The sequence below is a fragment of the Rhinichthys klamathensis genome, unplaced genomic scaffold (genome assembly GCF_029890125.1).
Source record: "Rhinichthys klamathensis goyatoka isolate OS25496 unplaced genomic scaffold, OSU_Roscu_1.1 h1tg000332l_1, whole genome shotgun sequence".
Classification (NCBI taxonomy): domain Eukaryota; kingdom Metazoa; phylum Chordata; class Actinopteri; order Cypriniformes; family Leuciscidae; genus Rhinichthys; species Rhinichthys klamathensis.
Window position 1 is genome coordinate 282,501 of NW_026606847.1, and position 20,438 is coordinate 302,938.

The window sequence follows — 20,438 nt, forward strand, 5'->3', positions numbered from 1 at the left end:
GGATAATGTAAGCACACAATTGAAATAAATATATAACACTGCAAGTGTTTTTTGAAAATTTGGATACAGATCTAAGATGTACAATATAACACTTATGACGGCTTACCATAATGAATCAGGGCGAGACAAGACACGTTTTGGGAGAAGGATTGATGATGTATCGACTCATCATTTATATTTTCTTAAAATTTTGAACAAAAAAAAGTTACATAGTGTACCTTTAAAGAGATATATGCCTATATAGTAACAATACAATAGTACTGTAAAAAACAAAACAATTAAGTCTAAATAAAAAATAGCAATAAAAACTTTAAATTTATTTTCAGATCTACATGACACTGAATCCTGGAGCGTGTGTGTGTGTGTCGAGCTCCTGGAGCTTGTGTGTGTCGAGCGTGTGTGTGTGTCGAGCTCCTGGAGCGTGTGTGTGTCGAGCGTGTGTGTGTGTCGAGCTCCTGGAGCGTGTGTGTCGAGCTCCTGGAGCGTGTGTGTGTCGAGCGTGTGTGTGTGTCGAGCTCCTGGAGCGTGTGTGTGTCGAGCTCCTGGAGCGTGTGTGTGTCGAGCTCCTGGAGCGTGTGTGTGTCGAGCTCCTGGAAAGTGTGTGTCGAGCTCCTGGTGTGTGTGTGTCGAGCTCCTGGAGCGTGTGTGTGTCGAGCTCCTGGAAAGTGTGTGTCGAGCTCCTGGTGTGTGTGTGTCGAGCTCCTGGAGCGTGTGTGTGTGTGTGTCGAGCTCCTGGAGCGTGTGTGTGTGTGTGTCGAGCTCCTGGTGTGTGTGTGTCGAGCTCCTGGAGCGTGTGTGTGTCGAGCTCCTGGAAAGTGTGTGTCGAGCTCCTGGTGTGTGTGTGTCAAGCTCCTGGAGCGTGTGTGTGTGTGTCGAGCTCCTGGTGTGTGTGTGACGAGCTCCTGGAGCGTGTGTGTGTGTGTCGAGCCCGTGCAGAGACGCACCTGTCCGGCACAGTTCACGAAGTACTCGCACTCGACGGATCCGCGGTCCGTCTCCACCGCCGTCACGTGCCCGTCCTTCACCAGGACCTGGTTCACACTGGTGTGTTCGTAAATCTGCACGCCTGACACACGAGAGACCAATGAAACGACAGGTAATGATCAGTGAGACTGCGATGCTGTGTTTGGCGTTAGTCGTACCGTGAGCCGCCGCCGCCACCGCGAGCGCGTGATTAACATCCGGCGGGGAGACCACGCTGTCGCCGGGCAGATGAAGAGCTCCCACCAGATCATGGATATTCACCAGTGGGTGGAGCCGAGACACATCTCTGGGCTTGATGACGTCACAGCTCACGCCTAGAACCCTACACACACACACACACACACACACACACACACACACAGAGAGATCAACCTGTGCTGATCTAAAGAGTGGCCACATTTACTGTTGCTCCATAACTTTCATGCAGTTATTTCATTGGGAACTGCCAGAATGAAGAACAGACTTCCAGAAGAGTAAGGTCAGAGTAAAGTGAGAGTAAGGTCAGAGTAAAGTCAGAGCGTAGTCAGAGTAAAGTGAGAGTAAAGTCAGAGTCAGAGTAAAGTGAGAGTAAAGTGAGAGTAAAGTCAGAGTCAGAGTAAAGTGAGAGTAAAGTGAGAGTAAAGTCAGAGTCAGAGTAAAGTGAGAGTAAAGTCAGAGTAAAGTCAGAGTAAAGTGAGAATAAAGTCAAGAGTAAAATCAGAGTAAAGTGAGAGTAAAGTCAGAGTAAAGTCAGAGTAAAGTGAGAATAAAGTCAAGAGTAAAGTCAGAGCAAAGTCAGAGTAAAGTGAGAGTAAAGTCAAGAGTAAAGTCAGAGCAAAGTCAGAGTAAAGTGAGAGTAAAGTGAGAGCAAAGTCAGAGCAAAGTCAGAGCAAAGTGAGAGTAAAGTCAAGAGTAAATTCAAAGTCAGAGTAAAGTCAGAGCAAAGTCAGAGCAAAGTGAGAGCAAAGTCAGAGTAAAGTGAGAGTCAACTCAGAGTAAAGTCAAGAGTAAAGTCAAAGTCAGAGTAAAGTGAGTAAATTCAGAGTAAAGTCAAGAGTAAAGTGAGAATAAAGTCAAGAGTAAAATCAGAGTAAAGTCAGAGTAAAGTGAGAGTAAAGTCAGAGTAAAGTCAAGAGTAAAGTCAAAGTCAGAGTAAAGTGAGAGTAAAGTGAGAGTAAAGTGAGAGTAAAGTCAAAGTCAGAGTAAAGTCAAGAGTAAAGTCAAAGTCAGAGTAAAGTGAGAGTAAATTCAGAGTAAAGTCAAGAGTAAAGTGAGAATAAAGTCAAGAGTAAAATCAGAGTAAAGTGAGAGTAAAGTGAGAGTAAAGTCAAAGTCAGAGTAAAGTGAGAGTAAAGTCAGAGTAAAGTCAAGAGTAAAGTCAAAGTCAGAGCAAAGTCAGAGTAAAGTGAGAGTAAAGTGAGAGTAAAGTGAGAGTAAAGTCAAAGTCAGAGTAAAGTGAGAGTAAAGTCAAAGTCAGAGCAAAGTCAGAGTAAAGTCAGAGTAAAGTGAGAGTAAAGTCAAAGTCAGAGTAAAGTCAGAGCAAAGTCAGAGTAAAGTCAGAGTAAAGTCAGAGCAAAGTCAGAGTAAAGTCAGAGTAAAGTCAGAGTAAAGTCAGAGTAAAAAAAAAGAGTAAAGTGAGAGTATAGTCAGAGCAAATTCAGAGTAAAGTCAGAGTAAAGTCAGAGCAAAGTCAGAGTAAAGTCAGAGTAAAGTCAGAGTAAAGTGAGAGTAAAGTCAAAGTCAGAGCAAAGTCAGAGTAAAGTGAGAGTAAAGTCAAAGTCAGAGCAAAGTCAGAGTAAAGTCAGAGTAAAGTGAGAGTAAAGTCAGAGTAAAGTCAGAGCAAAGTCAGAGTAAAAAAAAAAGAGTAAAGTGAGAGTATAGTCAGAGCAAATTCAGAGTAAAGTCAGAGTAAAGTCAGAGTAAAGTCAGAGCAAAGTCAGAGTAAAGTCAGAGTAAAGTGAGAGTAAAGTCAGAGCAAAGTCAGAGTAAAGTCAGAGCAAAGTCAGAGTAAAGTCAGAGTAAAGTGAGAGTAAAGTCAGAGCAAAGTCAGAGCAAAGTCAAGAGTAAAGTCAGAGTAAAGTGAGAGTAAAGTCAGAGCAAAGTCAAGAGTAAAGTCAGAGTAAAGTGAGAGTAAAGTCAGAGTAAAGTCAGAGTAAAGTCAGAGCAAAGTGAGAGTAAAGTCAGAGTAAAAAAAAAGAGTAAAGTGAGAGTAAAGTCAAGAGTAAAGTCAGAGTAAAGTGAGAGTAAAGTCAGAGCAAAGTCAGAGTAAAGTCAGAGCAAAGTCAGAGTAAAGTCAGAGCAAAGTCAGAGCAAAGTCAAGAGTAAAGTCAGAGTAAAGTCAGAGTAAAGTCAGAGCAAAGTCAAGAGTAAAGTCAGAGTAAAGTCAGAGTAAAGTGAGAGTAAAGTCAGAGCAAAGTCAGAGTAAAGTGAGAGTAAAGTCAAGAGTAAAGTCAGAGTAAAGTCAGAGCAAAGTGAGAGTAAAGTCAGAGTAAAGTCAGAGTAAAGTCAAGAGTAAAGTCAGAGTAAAGTGAGAGTAAAGTCAGAGCAAAGTCAGAGTAAAGTGAGAGTAAAGTCAAGAGTAAAGTCAGAGTAAAGTCAGAGTAAAGTGAGAGTAAAGTCAGAGCAAAGTCAGAGTAAAGTGAGAGTAAAGTCAGGGTAAAGTGAGAGTAAAGTCAAGAGTAAAGTCAGAGTAAAGTCAGAGCAAAGTCAGAGTAAAGTCAGAGCAAAGTCAGAGTAAAGTGAGAGTAAAGTCAGAGCAAAGTCAGAGGAAAGTGAGAGTAAAGTCAGAGCAAAGTCAGAGCAAAGTGAAAGTAAAGTCAGAGCAAAGTCAGAGCAAAGTGAGAGTAAAGTGAGAGTAAAGTCAAAGTCAGAGTAAAGTGAGAGTAAAGTGAGAGTAAAGTCAGAGCAAAGTCAGAGCAAAGTCAGAGCAAAGTGAGAGTAAAGTCAAGAGTAAAGTCAGAGTAAAGTCAAGAGTAAAGTCAGAGTAAAGTGAGAGTAAAGTCAGAGCAAAGTGAGAGTAAAGTCAAGAGTAAAGTCAGAGTAAAGTCAAGAGTAAAGTCAGAGCAAAGTGAGAGTAAAGTCAAGAGTAAAGTCAGAGTAAAGTGAGAGTAAAGTCAGAGTAAAGTCAAGAGTAAAGTCAGGGTAAAGTGAGAGTAAAGTCAAGAGTAAAGTCAGAGTAAAGTCAGAGCAAAGTCAGAGTAAAGTCAGAGCAAAGTCAGAGTAAAGTGAGAGTAAAGTCAGAGCAAAGTCAGAGTAAAGTGAGAGTAAAGTCAGAGCAAAGTCAGAGCAAAGTGAAAGTAAAGTCAGAGCAAAGTCAGAGCAAAGTGAGAGTAAAGTGAGAGTAAAGTCAAAGTCAGAGTAAAGTGAGAGTAAAGTGAGAGTAAAGTCAGAGCAAAGTCAGAGCAAATTCAGAGCAAAGTCAGAGCAAAGTCAGAGCAAAGTGAGAGTAAAGTCAGAGTAAAGTGAGAGTAAAGTCAGAGCAAAGTCAGAGTAAAGTCAAGAGTAAAGTCAGAGTAAAGTCAAGAGTAAAGTCAGAGCAAAGTGAGAGTAAAGTCAAGAGTAAAGTCAGAGCAAAGTCAGAGCAAAGTCAGAGCAAAGTGAGAGTAAAGTCAAGAGTAAAGTCAGAGTAAAGTCAAGAGTAAAGTCAAGAGTAAAGTCAAGAGTAAAGTCAGAGTAAAGTGAGAGTAAAGTCAAGAGTAAAGTCAGAGTAAAGTGAGAGTAAAGTCAGAGCAAAGTCAGAGCAAAGTCAGAGCAAAGTCAAAGTAAAGTCAGAGTAAAGTGAGAGTAAAGTCAAGAGTAAAGTCAGAGTAAAGTCAGAGCAAAGTCAGAGTAAAGTCAGAGCAAAGTCAGAGTAAAGTCAGAGTAAAGTGAGAGTAAAGTCAGAGCAAAGTCAGAGTAAAGTCAGAGCAAAGTCAGAGTAAAGTCAGAGCAAAGTGAGAGTAAAGTCAAGAGTAAAGTCAGAGCAAAGTCAGAGTAAAGTCAAGAGTAAAGTCAGAGCAAAGTCAGAGCAAAGTCAGATCAAAGTCAGATCAAAGTGAGAGTAAAGTCAAGAGTAAAGTGAGAGTAAAGTCAGAGCAAAGTCAGAGTAAAGTCAGAGTAAAGTCAGAGCAAAGTGAGAGCAAAGTCAGAGCAAAGTCAGAGTAAAGTGAGAGTAAAGTCAGAGCAAAGTCAGAGCAAAGTCAGAGTAAAGTCAAGAGTAAAGTCAGAGCAAAGTCAGAGCAAAGTCAAGAGTAAAGTCAGAGCAAAGTCAGAGCAAAGTCAGAGTAAAGTCAGAGCAAAGTCAGAGCAAAGTCAGACCAAAGTGAGAGTAAAGTCAGAGCAAAGTCAGAGTAAAGTGAGAGTAAAGTCAGAGCAAGGTCAGAGTAAAGTGAGAGTAAAGTCAGAGCAAAGTGAGAGTAAAGTCAGAGCAAAGTCAGAGCAAAGTCAGAGTAAAGTGAGAGTAAAGTCAGAGCAAAGTGAGAGTAAAGTCAGAGTAAAGTGAGAGTAAAGTCAGAGCAAAGTGAGAGTAAAGTCAGAGCAAAGTCAGAGCAAAGTCAGAGCAAAGTCAGAGCAAAGTCAGAGCAAAGTCAGAGTAAAGTGAGAGTAAAGTCAGAGCAAAGTGAGAGTAAAGTCAGAGTAAAGTGAGAGTAAAGTCAGAGCAAAGTGAGAGTAAAGTCAGAGCAAAGTCAGAGCAAAGTCAGAGTAAAGTGAGAGTAAAGTCAGAGCAAAGTCAGAGTAAAGTGAGAGTAAAGTCAGTGAAGTGAGAGTAAATGATGCCAGGAAGGTCACAGAGGTCATATAGAACACATATAGAGGTCAGAGAGACACAGAAAGCCTCTCACTTCAGCCTGGATGCCAGACGCTTCAACGACAGGAACCGATCCTGATTCTGAGCCAAACACAGAGAGCCGGTCCGAACGAAACCTGGAAAACACACACAAACGCCAAAGCCAATAACTTTATAACACGAAGCACATGTGAAATGTTGTGTTTGGCGCTCCGGTAAGCGATGGATCATGGAGTGATGGTGTTTCTCACCCGTTTTAACGCCCGTCTCTTTCTCCAAACGCTCATAGAGTGTGTTCGAATAATCTGCCATTTTACTCTCTATAGAAAGAGGTTTGGCAACGCTGACTATTCCTGCACAGAAGCGCGTCGTACCGGCTCCGAGTCTACGACACACACACACACACACACACACAGGTAATGACATTGTTAATGATAAATTATAGCTTATAAGGTCAGAGATGATGGATGGATGGGTGGATGGATGGATGGATGGGTGGATGGATGGATGGGTGAATGGGTGGATGGATGGGTGGATGGGTGGATGGATGGATGGATGGATGGATGGATGGATGGGTGGATGTATGGGTGGGTGGGTGGATGGATGGGTGGATGGGTGGATGGGTGGATGGGTGGGTGGGTGGGTGGATGGGTGGATGGGTGGGTGGATGGATGGGTGGATGGATGGATGGGTGGATGGATGTATGGATGGATGTATGGGTGGGTGGGTGGATGGATGGATGGGTGGGTGGATGGGTGTGTGGGTGGATGGATGGATGGATTTATGGATGGATGGGTGGATGGATGGGTGGATGGGTGGGTGGATGGATGGGTGGATGGGTGGGTGGGTGGGTGGATGGGTGGGTGGATGGGTGGATGGATGGGTGGGTGGATGGGTGGATGGATGGGTGGATGGATGGGTGGATGGATGTATGGGTGGGTGGATGGATGGATGGATGGATGTATGGGTGGGTGGGTGGATGGATGGATGGATGGATGTATGGCTGGATGGATGGATGGATGGATGGGTGGGTGTATGGATGGATGGATGGATGGATGGGTGGGTGGGTGGATGGGTGGGTGGGTGGGTGGATGGATGTATGGATGGATGTATGGGTGGGTGGGTGGGTGGGTGGGTGGATGTATGGATGGATGTATGGGTGGGTGGGTGGGTGGGTGGATGGATGGATGGATGGATGGATGGATGGGTGGGTGGGTGGATGGGTGGATGGATGGATGTGTGGATGGATGGGTGGGTGGATGGATGGATGGATTGGTGGATGGGTGGGTGAATGGATGGGTGGGTGGATGGATGGGTGGGTGGATGGATGGGTGGGTGGATGGATGGGTGGGTGGATGGGTGGATGGATGGGTGGATGGATGTATGGGTGGGTGGATGGATGGATGGATGGATGTATGGGTGGGTGGGTGGATGGATGGATGTATGTATGGCTGGATGGATGGATGGATGGGTGGGTGGGTGTATGGATGGATGGATGGGTGGGTGGGTGTATGGATGGATGGATGGATGGATGGATGGATGGATGGGTGGATGGGTGGGTGGGTGGATGGATGGATGGATGGGTGGATGGGTGGGTGGATGGATGGATGGATGGATGGATGGGTGGGTGGGTGGATGGATGGATGGGTGGATGGGTGGATGATCACCTGCCCTGCTCCAGGAGCACGATCTCCCTCCAGCCCAGTCGGGACAGGTGATAGGCCACTGATGTTCCCACGACTCCGCCTCCACAGATGATGACACGCGCGTGCGTAGGAAGAGCAGCGTTGGGATCCGAGCTAAAGAACCGGCCCGATCTCTGACCAGCGGGTCGGGCTCCGGCGTCACAGAACCAGCGGGGCAGGAGGACAGGGGACAGAGTCCGGGCGCTCCACGCACCGCTGCGCATGGCTCCGCGCCTTCACACACACACACACACACACACACTGAACACACACAACATGATGACAAACATTAATATTCAGTATTATTGTTGGTCTGACTGCACTGACACGATCAGAAGAACACTGAGCTGAATTGATCTGAATAAGGACTCTGTAGATCTGCTTTAATGCTGAATCTGAATCTGAGCTGAAACTCAGGGGCCGTTCTCCTGGCGACAGCGACGGGTGGATGGATGGATGGGTGGATGGATGTAAAGTCACAGTAAAGTCAGATGGATGTAAAGTCACTGGCCACTCACAGCCGTATCAGGACGTGCAGAAGCGGCCCTGGAGCCGGTTGCACCAACAGGGCTTTACTAAGCCTGGTACTTACGACGGCCCCCGACCCTAATCGCGGAGGAACACCTGACCAGGAGGCCTTGAGCTGCGCACTGATATGAGGCGAGAGCGCATCACTCCACGCTTCGCACACTGGCCACTCACAGCCGTATCAGGACGTGCAGAAGCGGCCCTGGAGCCGGTTGCACCAACAGGGCTTTACTAAGCCTGGTCCTAACTGCTAAGTAGGTCTTAGTTAAGACCAGTCTTTAGAGTTGACCTAACGTCGGTTGCACCAACCAAACTTAAGCCTAGGCTTTACTACGCCTGGTCTTAGCGTTGCGCGTTCAAGTGAATCGCCACGGAACTATAGCGGTTGTCTAGCAGTGTGCGTTGCTGGCTTACGCTGTAAACTATCTTCTGCAGTTTTGTTAACTTGTAGCCATATCAATGGAGGATCAAAGAAAAAGGAAAGGAAATTTCACCGACATTGAGATACTTAAGTTAATGGAGCTGTACAGTCAGCACAGGCACACACTGACTGCCAATGGCCTGACATGCGGTGGATTTGTGGACATTAATCATGTCTCCAACAGTGTTTTGAAACGCACTATTTGCATAAAAACATAACATTAAAAAAAACATTAAAACATTAACATAAAAACATAACATTTCCCTCTCTGCCGTGCGTGCTACACGGTTTGGAGCGTCTCTGTCTCGCACGCTCACTCTAGATTCCGGGAAATTTAAACTAGTTTGCGGTATAACTAGTCGATCACGAGTGGCTCAACGGGTAGATCTATAGATAAACTCATCTTTCAGGCATTTGACCGACCGGGTTGACACTTCAGCGTGAGAAATAGGGGGTGTGGCGTGTGAAACCAATCAAATACGTGTGTCTCACGGCCAATGCGTGAGAGTTGGCAGCTCTACATTTTGACTTTACACCTGCTACTGACTAGTCTTAGCGAGAAGAGGACTTAAGCCTGGATGGTGCAACGGTCATAACTACAGGGAACTACACTGCGACCAAAATGGTCGCATATGCGACCTTTTGAAATGCCATTGCGACCCTAATTTTTAATGGGTCGCAAATGTATCACTGACTATTTTTGTACCTACCTTATGTTTTAGGCAATATGCTATGATTTACTATGAGCATTTATTAAAACAGAAATGTGTAGCCTATTTTAAGTATACGTTTTTATAACGTGCTCTGAGCATTCAACACATCAAGTTCGCTTCAGCGCCACGAGAGAGAGAGAGAGGCGCAGGCGCGATCAACTCTCTGTGTGTGTGTGAGAGAGAGAGACGCGGGCGCGATCGAACTCTGTGTGTGTGTGAGAGAAAGAGGCGCGGGCGCGATCGAACTCTGTGTGTGTGAGAGAGAGGCGCAGGCGCGATCGAACTCTGTGTGTGTGTGTGTGAGAGAGAGAGACGCGGGCGCGATCGAACTCTGTGTGTGTGTGAGAGAGAGAGGCGCAGGCGCGATCGAACTCTGTGTGTGTGAGAGAGAGGCGCGGGCGCGATCGAACTCTGTGTGTGTGTGAGAGAGAGGCGCGGGCGCGATCGAACTCTGTGTGTGTGTGAGAGAGAGAGAGACGCGGGCGCGATCGAACTCTGTGTGTGTGAGAGAGAGAGGCGCAGGCGCGATCGAACTCTGTGTGTGTGAGAGAGGCGCGGGCGCGATCGAACTCTGTGTGTGTGTGAGAGAGAGGCGCGGGCGCGATCAAACTCTGTGTGTGTGTGAGAGAGAGGCGCGGGCGCGATCGAACTCTGTGTGTGTGAGAGAGAGAGACGCGGGCGCGATCGAACTCTGTGTGTGTGAGAGAGAGGCGCGGGCGCGATCGAACTCTGTGTGTGTGTGAGAGAGAGGCGCGGGCGCGATCAAACTCTGTGTGTGTGTGAGAGAGAGGCGCGGGCGCGATCGAACTCTGTGTGTGTGAGAGAGAGAGGCGCGGGCGCGATCGAACTCTGTGTGTGTGTGTGAGAGAGAGGCGCGTGCGCGATCGAACTCTGTGTGTGTGTGAGAGAGAGAGACGCGGGCGCGATCGAACTCTGTGTGTGTGTGTGTGTGTGTGTGAGAGAGAGAGGCGCGGGCGCGATCGAACTGTGTGTGTGTGTGTGTGTGTGTGTGTGTGTGTGTGTGTGTGTGTGTGTGTGTGTGTGAGAGAGGCGCGGGCGCGATCGAACAGTGGAAACATAAAAACATACTCCGTCATTTTGTTCATACAGGACATGATTCAAACTGCAAAGTGTTTACTTATATTTGTGTACACTCGCAATAAAACACAACATTGGGCTTTTGTCACACTCTAAACTCCACACACACACACACACACCGTTTTAAAAGCAAAACATATTTATCCAACCCCATTTAAAAATGTGTGTTCCATCTTTTGGAGATTCATCATATCGCATTGGTTTCCATTTCTTGTCCTCGGAGTCGGAGCACTAATCTGTTTATTTTTAAGTTACACATTCTACATTGATTAAACAAGAAAAACAAATGTGTTTTTAATGGTAATAATTTTATACGGAAATCATTTATTTATAATTCAGATGAGAATAAAGTTAGGGTTAATTAAAATTAAGGAAAACAATATATATTGATCTGAAATATAGCAAATTAATTTTAAATTCATTCAGGTACAATTACCAAACATATATCAAGGTTGTCATGGCCCCCAAGTATAAGCTTTAGATAGCTTCTTTGGGGACCAGTTCACATACATGATCATCTTTTTTGTTTTTTGGTTTCATTTTAAGTGCATATGAATATACACTCACCGGCCACTTTATTAGGTACCCCATGCTAGTAACGGGTTGGACCCCCTTTTGCCTTCAGAACTGCCTCAATTCTTCGTGGCATAGATTCAACAAGGTGCTGGAAGCATTCCTCAGGGAGTTTGGTCCATATTGACATGATGGCATCACACAGTTGCCGCAGATTTGTCGGCTGCACATCCATGATGCGAATCTCCCGTTCCACCACATCCCAAAGATGCTCTATTGGGTTGAGATCTGGTGACTGTGGAGGCCATTTTAGTACAGTGAACTCATTGTCATGTTCAAGAAACCAATTTGAAATGATTAGAGCTTTGTGACATGGTGGAAGTAGCCATCAGAGGATGGGTACATGGTGGCCATAAAGGGATGGACATGGTCAGAAACAATGCTCAGGTAGGCCGTGGCATTTAAACGATGCCCAATTGGCACTAAGGGGCCTAAAGTGTGCCAGGAAAACATCCCCCACACCATTACACCACCACCACCAGCCTGCACAGTGGTAACAAGGCATGATGGTTCCATGTTCTCATTCTGTTTACGCCAAATTCTGACTCTAACATCTGAATGTCTCAACAGAAATCGAGACTCATCAGACCAGGCAACATTTTTCCAGTCTTTAACTGTTCAATTTTGGTGAGCTCTTGCAAATTGTAGCCTCTTTTTCCTATTTGTAGTGGAGATGAGTGGTACCCGGTGGGGTCTTCTGCTGTTGTAGCCCATCCGCCTCAAGGTTGTGCGTGTTGTGGCTTCACAAATGCTTTGCTGCATACCTCGGTTGTAACGAGTGGTTATTTCAGTCACTGTTGCCCTTCTATCAGCTCAAACCAGTCTGGCCATTCTCCTCTGACCTCTGGCATCAACAAGGCATTTCCGCCCACAGAACTGCCGCTCACTGGATGTTTTTTCTTTTTCGGACCATTCTCTGTAAACCCTAGAGATGGTTGTGCGTGAAAATCCCAGTAGATTAGCAGTTTCTGAAATACTCAGACCAGCCCTTCTGGCACCAACAATCATGCCACGTTCAAAGTCACTCAAATCAACTTTCTTCCCCATACTGATGCTCGGTTTGAACTGCAGGAGATTGTCTTGACCATGTCTACATGCCTAAATGCACTGAGTTGCCGCCATGTGATTGGCTGCTTAGAAATTAAGTGTTAACGAGCAGTTGGACAGGTGTACCTAATAAAGTGGCCGGTGAGTGTATGTATATGTATGTGAATAAAAAACCTCCTCCTCCAAAAGGTAATTTTGTCTTTTTATTAATTTAATTAATAAACTAATTATATAAAACTATTGTCAGTGCACTACAAATAAACTGGTTCTATGCCTTTATTAATAAAACTTATACAACTTAAAAATACAAGGCTTGAGACATTTATAAAAATGCCTTCTGCATTTTTGTTTTGCTTTTCACTCCATTGTACCGAAATCGTCCCGAACCGTGACTTCTGTGTACCGTTCCACCCCTAATGCAGTACAGTTTCATTATTGTTCATTATTATTCAGAGAGCGGCTTACTATAAATAATTTGTGCGACCAAATCATGTTTTGCGCCAGTAACTGAAAAAGTTAGTAGCGCAAGTGCCACCAGTGGAAAAGGTTAGTGTAGTTCCCTGAACTATTAGGTCAGACTTAGAATGCTGAGTTAAGACCTTCTTACCTTAAGACCAGGCGTAAGCCCTGTGGGTGCAACCGGCTCCTGGAGTTCTGTATCGTAGCAGAGTGTGTGTGACGGGGGTGTGTGAGGGTGTGTGTGACACATCGTCTGGGTGTGTGTGAGGGTGTGTGTGACGCATTGTGCGGGTGTGTGTGACGGGTCTGTGAGACGGGTGTGTGTGACGCATCGTGCGGGTGTGTGACGGGTGTGTGTGACACATCGCCCGGGTGTGTGTGACTGGTGTGTGTGACGCATTGTGCGGGTGTGTGTGACGGGTCTGTGAGACGGGTGTGTGTGACGCATCGTGCGTGTGACGGTTGTGTGTGACACATTGTCCGGGTGTGTGTGAAACATCGTCCAGGTGTCTGTGAAACATCGTCCGGGTGTGTGACGGGTGTGTGTGACGCATCGTGCGGGTGTGTGTAGGGATGCAACGATTACAGATTTTGTAAGTACGATTATTGTCTGAGAAATAATCACGATTTAACGATTATCACGATTATTATGCATCAATTAATTTCACAACACTAAAATCTAGTGTTGAGTGTTCATGTGATATTATACATTGGTAGTGTGTTATTTATTGCTGCCACAACACAGTACAAAATTATAAAATGACAAACAATAATCAATCTCTTTCTTTGGAATTAAAGAGAAGTGCTTTGTAAACATCCAGCATTTTTCTTTTAAAAATAACAAATTAAGTCAAAGGCTGCAGGGCTCTTTGATTGAAATAGATCACAAAATTATTAAGTGTTTAGTTTGTTCTAAATTTATTTTCAACCCGAGGTAGAAAACTTGAAAACATGAAAACAATATCTTGTTGGTATTTGACATAAAAACATAAATAATACTATAAAGGGATAATAAATCCCAATGAAAATAAGAATAAACAAGTATTTGGCTCTATTGAATTAAATGCAAGCTAAATATTAACTAGGCCTATGTATTTCTTTTAAAAGAAAACAAATATAGTCCAAATGTTATCTACTCCAATATTATTGTACTTATTTTAATACTTTTTTAATTATTAATCCAAATTTTACATGTGCCTTTAGAAAATCATCTAGCGTATTATAATCTCATTATTTTGGTTTGTTTGTTTGAAGTTTAAGTAAAAACTATAGCAAGAAACTGAGAACATCTCTCATGCAGTGTTATTAATAACTGAAATGCAGTTAATTGGTAGTCCTAGAAGTCTACACGGCCCTGATCTTATGTTAGTGTTTTACACCGGGCATATTAAAACTACAAAGCCTGACATTTACTCAACACAGACAGGAGAAAGCAATAGGATATTAAGTTAAATGTTCACTGACTGAAACTCTTGAGAGCACGTCACATTCTGTTTTCCACAGACTTGCGTAACCAAAACATTCCGCTGTTTTTTTGTTGTTGTTTTTTTTACGTTGCACTGGAAGCTGAAAGTTGCACGCCGCGTTCTCCTTTTTCCAAAGCGCTAGCTCCGGAGGCGTCTGTCGTTGCTCTGTTGGTTCTTGTCACTTGACCCACGGTGCGCTTGCGGCATTCTGAAAAGTTGAGATGTTTTTATCTCGATGCGGCGCGGACGCGCTTGGAAAAAACGAGTGCGTCGCTTCCATTATGAGCGTGGACACCGCGCGCCTACATTTGAAATAACGAACTTGAGCGCGCAAAAGACGCGATCTGTGAACACGCACTTAAGGCATTTTTTCGGTGGAAATAGAGCGTCGCTGCTTAGTCCCTCAGTGGTTGACGAGCACGGCACTTTAAGCTGGTGCACCGCTGGTGTAACTTTATTTTCGTTTTGTGTTAGTTGCAAAAGTTCCGTTCCGTGCAGAACACTCGGTGTAGCATAGCCTTTACGATTAATTAACCGTGACGTTTTAATGCGCGGTTAATTGTGAAATCCGGTAATCGCTGCATCCCTAGGTGTGTGTAAAACATCGTCCGGGTGTGTGTGACGGGTGTGTGTGAAACATCGTCCGGGTGTGTGTGACGGGTGTGTGTGAAACATCGTCCGGGTGTGTGTGACGGGTGTGTGTGAAACATCGTCCAGGTGTGTGTGACGGGTGTGTGTGAAACATCGTCCAGGTGTGTGTGACGGGTGTGTGTGAAACATCGTCCGGGTGTGTGTGACGGGTGTCTGTGAAACATCGTCCGGGTGTGTGTGACGGGTGTGTGTGTGTGTGTGTGACGGGTGTGTGTGACGCACCGTGCGGGTGTGTGTGACAGGTGTGTGTGACGGGTGTATGTGAAACATCGTCCGGGTGTGTGTGACAGGTGTGTGTGAAACATCGTCCAGGTGTGTGTGACGGGTGTCTGTGAAACATCGTCCAGGTGTGTGTGACGGGTGTGTGTGAAACATCGTCCAGGTGTGTGTGACGGGTGTGTGTGAAACATCGTCCGGGTGTGTGTGACGGGTGTGTGTGAAACATCGTCCAGGTGTGTGTGACGGGTGTGTGTGAAACATCGTCCGGGTGTGTGTGACGGGTGTCTGTGAAACATCGTCCGGGTGTGTGTGACGGGTGTGTGTGGCGCATCGTGCGGGTGTGTGTGACGGGTGTGTGTGACGCACCGTGCGGGTGTGTGTGACAGGTGTGTGTGACGGGTGTGTGTGAAACATCGTCCGGGTGTGTGTGACAGGTGTGTGTGAAACATCGTCCAGGTGTGTGTGACGGGTGTGTGTGAAACATCGTCCAGGTGTGTGTGACGGGTGTGTGTGAAACATCGTCCAGGTGTGTGTGACGGGTGTCTGTGAAACATCGTCCGGGTGTGTGTGACGGGTGTGTGTGACGCACCGTGCGGGTGTGTGTGACAGGTGTGTGTGACGGGTGTGTGTGAAACATCGTCCGGGTGTGTGTGACAGGTGTGTGTGACGGGTGTGTGTGAAACATCGTCCAGGTGTGTGTGACGGGTGTGTGTGAAACATCGTCCAGGTGTGTGTGACGGGTGTGTGTGAAACATCGTCCGGGTGTGTGTGACGGGTGTGTGTGAAACATCGTCCAGGTGTGTGTGACGGGTGTCTGTGAAACATCGTCCGGGTGTGTGTGACGGGTGTGTGTGAAACATCGTCCAGGTGTGTGTGACGGGTGTGTGTGAAACATCGTCCGGGTGTGTGTGACGGGTGTGTGTGAAACATCGTCCAGGTGTGTGTGACGGGTGTGTGTGAAACATCGTCCAGGTGTGTGTGATGGGGTGTGTGTGAAACATCGTCCAGGTGTGTGTGACGGGTGTCTGTGAAACATCGTCCGGGTGTGTGTGACGGGTGTGTGTGGCGCATCGTGCGGGTGTGTGTGACGGGTGTGTGTGACGCACCGTGCGGGTGTGTGTGACAGGTGTGTGTGACGGGTGTATGTGATGCATCGTGCGGGTGTGTGTGACGGGTGTGTGTGATGCATCGTGCGGGTGTGTGTGACGGGTGTGTGTGACGGGGGTGTGTGAAACATCGTCCAGGTGTGTGTGACGGGTGTGTGTGGCGCATCGTGCGATTGTGTGTGACAGGTGTGTTTGACGGGTGTGTGTGATGCATCGTGCGGGTGTGTGACGGGTGTGTGTGGCGCATCGTGCGATTGTGTGTGACAGGTGTGTTTGACGGGTGTGTGTGATGCATCGTGCGGGTGTGTGACGGGTGTGTGTGACGCATCGCACGGGTGTGTGTGACGGGTCTCGGGGCGCCACGGCTGTATAACAGAGTATCTCCGCCAGACACGGTGCATTGGAGGTCAGGTCGGGCTTAACCCAACTACTCACAAACTTAAAACTTTTAAGATCCAATTTTTATCTGTATAAAACTTTGAATTTAAATCTGGACTCTGCGTGGGTTTCAAAAACAATTCCTGCATCATTTGCTATATTTTGTGCTTCCTGTAATGACATCACCACACACTAGGTCAGGTGGTCTATCATTAACATCAGTTACAGACTCTCACGTGTGTGTGTGTGTGTGTGTGTGTGTGTGTGTGTGTGTGTGTGTGTGAGAGAGAGAGAGAGAGAGAGAGAGAGAGAGAGAGAGAGAGAGAGAGAGAGAGAGAGAGAGAGAGAGAGAGAGAGAGAGAGAGAGAGAGAGATGACGAGCCCTGCTCTTCACACGCGAATTTCAATGATTATTAAGGCAAATTAACGCTTTTCACGTAGTAACTGTTTATATATAACCTGCAAAACATTCACACGCATATGACAAATTAAGATCTGAAGGTCACATAATTATCGCAAACATTAACTTTACAGTTACACAGAATTGTTTAATTTTCACCATCATTATCTGTTTCTGTGTAATTTCTACTACTTTCTACGAGAGCTCGAAAACAACTAAAACAAAAACAACAACACAAAAGACAGAAAATAAATAACAACTATTAGGCCTACTGCCTCATTAATAATGATCAATTGCCACTGTATTTTGTTTAATCATGTTTTATCATGTTTAAGCTTATCTTTTGTTGTTTATTGACATGTAACGTTAGCCGTTAGCTTGAGGCCTCCAAGGTGATTCTTCGAGTAAAACACGATAAAACAGGTTCATGTTTCTCTTTAAATGTCCTGACAGCTCCAAGTGTCCTGAAATTATTAATATGCACTCGTGTATACAGTAAAGTGATTCTGCTGAACGTCAAACTGAAGATTCAGAGTCAAACTCTACAGCATTCGAGCTAAAACACAAATACATCTCCTAAAAGTGCGTGTAATCACTAATGCTGGAGACACATACCTGCTGAAAGCGGTTATATGAGCTCAGATCTGGACAGATTTACTCTGATCTGCGTGACAGGAGCCAGGAGTAACTCTACTACAGCTGCGGATCGGCGGAGTCTGGCCACACTGCGCATGCGCGGAACAACAGCTGCCGAATGATTGACAGCTATGGTTAAAAAAGGACAAAAGGTATATTTTATTTTAAACTTTTTCTCATTGTTATCATGTTATAAAACACACAAACACTCACCTTAATCCAAACATCAGATGCTTTGACAAAAGCATCTCTCTCCGATGAAGATCCGTGACTTCTGACCTTTAAGTGCATATAAACAGTCTTACAAACTACACAAATCAAAACGTTTACAGCTTGTATCCTGTATTTACACACAATTTACAAATGTCTGTTTTTTTTAGCCTATTTATCCTCCATAAAAAATTGAATATTTATTTTAAAAAGAAAACTTGACAAGTATGGTTTTCCCACATATCGTTGCAGAATAGCACACAATTGTCATTCGTTTCAATCTTCTAATAGTAAGGACGGAGTCCCGCATGACATGCAAGAAAAATAGAGTGTAATAAAGTTTTCTTCTTCTAAATATTTGGGGATTATTATTTCTAAAGATAAAGATGTTATGGAGAATAAAAATGTGTTGAATAACATAGATAAATGTAAGTCCACATTGAATAGATGCTGCAGTATTTGGAAGGGTTCTTTAATCTAAAATGGATAGTTTGTCCAGACTCCTCTATCCAGCCTTCTCCTTGCCCATATCCACGCGAATGATTAAATTAATAAATAAGGTGAATTTTAAATTTATTTGGAGAAATAAATGTCAGTAGGCTACATAAGAAAGGATGACATGATTAAAAAATATGAAGATGATGGGGTGAATGCGATCGATTTTGACATTATGAATGGTGTTTTGAAATTGAAATGGTTAAAATCCTTCATTCAAAATAGCCTTTTGGTTTATTGTCCCCAGTGCGATCTTTAACAAACTGGGGGAATACACTTGTTGAGTAACTCGTTACCAGTTAAACTTTCAGCCTTTCATCAGCAAGAGCTGCTCTATTGGAAACTGTTGTTCAAACATCACTCACGCCTCACAACACTGGAATAGTAGATCTATAAAGTTAGGCAGAAAATCTGTATTTGAGGAATGGGAATCTAAAGGGATTTGGGCGATTGCCCATTTCTTGGATGATAATGGAAATCTGTTACTGTATAGAGAGTTTTGGGAGAAATTCCAAGAACAGTGTCGTTGACATTATAATAGAATGATTAGAGCCATACCAATTCCTTTAAGACTAATGGTTAAAGAAGACATGTTGTACTCTCAAATCTCCCCAGAACTGGGACAGCTCTCCTTAAGGTTATGATTTTTGTGATAAAAAATGTACAAATAAAGTTATTAGAAATTTTTTTTACAGGCTAATTACCCAAACCCAATTGGACGGCACTACACTTGAAGATTTTGATGCGGTTGAAATAAAAATAATTTGGAAAAATGATTTGCCTTTTCCCCTTCCTCCTAAAGCTAAGGAGGTGAACTTCTAAATTTTAAACGAGATTTACCCTACTAATGAATTTTTAAGATTGAAATGTAATTTTGAGGTGAATAATTGTGTTTTTTGTGAACAAACATTGATAATTTAGAGCATGTGTTCCTGATTGTGACACGGCGACCCCTTTGGAGAGCGGTGCTGTCGAACTCCCTCTCACGGGACGCTGATTAGCTTTGGTGTTTGTCTGGATAACAAAGATTGTGATTTTGTTATTAATTTCTTGTTATGTTTTGGAAAGTTTTTCATACACAAATGCAGATGGTTTAAATCAACTTTAATCACTGGATGAATGAGGTTGAACTCTTGTGCAAATCTTTAAAATTAGTTAAAAATCAGAAAGCCCTTAAATTGATTTCTTTTTTGGATATGTTTAAATTAATTTAAAAGTCCCTTTTCATTCTTTTTATTTTATTTTTTCTTATTTTTGTATTGCTTTTTATTTAATTATTTGTTTGTTCTAGTCTGTTTTTTTCTCTGTACTAGCGTTGCTCAACCTAAGGCTGAACAATTGAGGTTATTTTCAGAGATTTGTTAATGTACCTTGTTTTTTTGTGTTGTTGAAGAATAATAAAAAAAATTTTTAAAAAAAATTTTTCTTCTTCGGTAGATTTTATTTGGCAGCTTGCAATCATTGTGCATTACCGCCTTCTACTGGACTGAGGTGTGATCACATTGGGAGGTCATTGCCCAGTTCAGCTCCTCAGCTCCTCCACCCTGAGCTCCTCATCCTCCACCCTGAGCTCCTCAGCTCCTCCACCCTGAGCTCCTCATCCTCCACCCTGAGCTCCTCCTCATCCTCCACCCTGAGCTCCTCATCCTCCACGGTGAGCTCCTCATCCTCCACCCCTCATCCTCCACCGTGAGCTCCTCATCCTCCACCCTGAGCTCCTCCTCATCCTCCAGCCTGAGCTCCTCATCCTCCACCCTGAGCTCCTCATCCTCCACCCTGAGCTCATCATCCTCCACGGTGAGCTCCTCATCCTCCACCCCTCATCCTCCACCGTGAGCTCCTCATCCTCCACCCCTCATCCTCCACCCTGAGCTCCTCATCCTCCACCCCTCATCCTCCACCGTGAGCTCCTCATCCTCCACCCCTCATCCTCCACCCTGAGCTCATCATCCTCCACGGTGAGCTCCTCATCCTCCACCCCTCATCCTCCACCGTGAGCTCCTCATCCTCCACCCCTCATCCTCCACCCTGAGCTCCTCAGCTCCTCCACCCTGAGCTCCTCATCCTCCACCCTGAGCTCCTCATCCTCCACCCTGAGCTCCTCAGCTCCTCCACCCTGAGCTCCTCATCCTCCACCCTGAGCTCCTCCTCATCCTCCACCCTGAGCTCCTCATCCTCCACGGTGAGCTCCTCATCCTCCACCCCTCATCCTCCACCGTGAGCTCCTCATCCTCCACCCTGAGCTCCTCCTCATCCTCCAGCCTGAGCTCCTCATCCTCCACCCTGAGCTCCTCATCCTCCACCCTGAGCTCATCATCCTCCACGGTGAGCTCCTCATCCTCCACCCCTCATCCTCCACCGTGAGCTCCTCATCCTCCACCCTGAGCTCCTCCTCATCCTCCAGCCTGAGCTCCTCATCCTCCACCCTGAGCTCCTCATCCTCCACCCTGAGCTCCTCATCCTCCACCGTGAGCTCCTCATCCTCCACCCTGAGCTCCTCATCCTCCACCCTGAGCTCCTCATCCTCCACCCCTCATCCTCCACCGTGAGCTCCTCATCCTCCACCCTGAGCTCCTCATCCTCCACCCTGAGCTCCTCATCCTCCACCCCTCATCCTCCACCGTG

General features: G+C 45.3%; 1 protein-coding gene across 1 annotated transcript in view; it reads right to left on the minus strand.

Moving 5' to 3' along the window:
• Positions 1-17,210, minus strand: part of pdpr (pyruvate dehydrogenase phosphatase regulatory subunit) — a 54,766-nt gene extending 37,556 nt beyond the window's left edge. The window contains exons 1-6 of the mRNA XM_056272217.1: positions 17,088-17,210; positions 7,396-7,647; positions 5,980-6,113; positions 5,784-5,865; positions 1,143-1,306; positions 945-1,066 (exon numbers count right to left, since the gene is read on the minus strand). Of these exons, the coding sequence (XP_056128192.1) occupies positions 945-1,066; positions 1,143-1,306; positions 5,784-5,865; positions 5,980-6,113; positions 7,396-7,637 (744 nt within the window). The 5' untranslated portion in view covers positions 7,638-7,647; positions 17,088-17,210. The remainder of the gene's footprint in view (positions 1-944; positions 1,067-1,142; positions 1,307-5,783; positions 5,866-5,979; positions 6,114-7,395; positions 7,648-17,087) is intronic.
• Between the last annotated feature and the right edge of the window lie 3,228 nt (positions 17,211-20,438).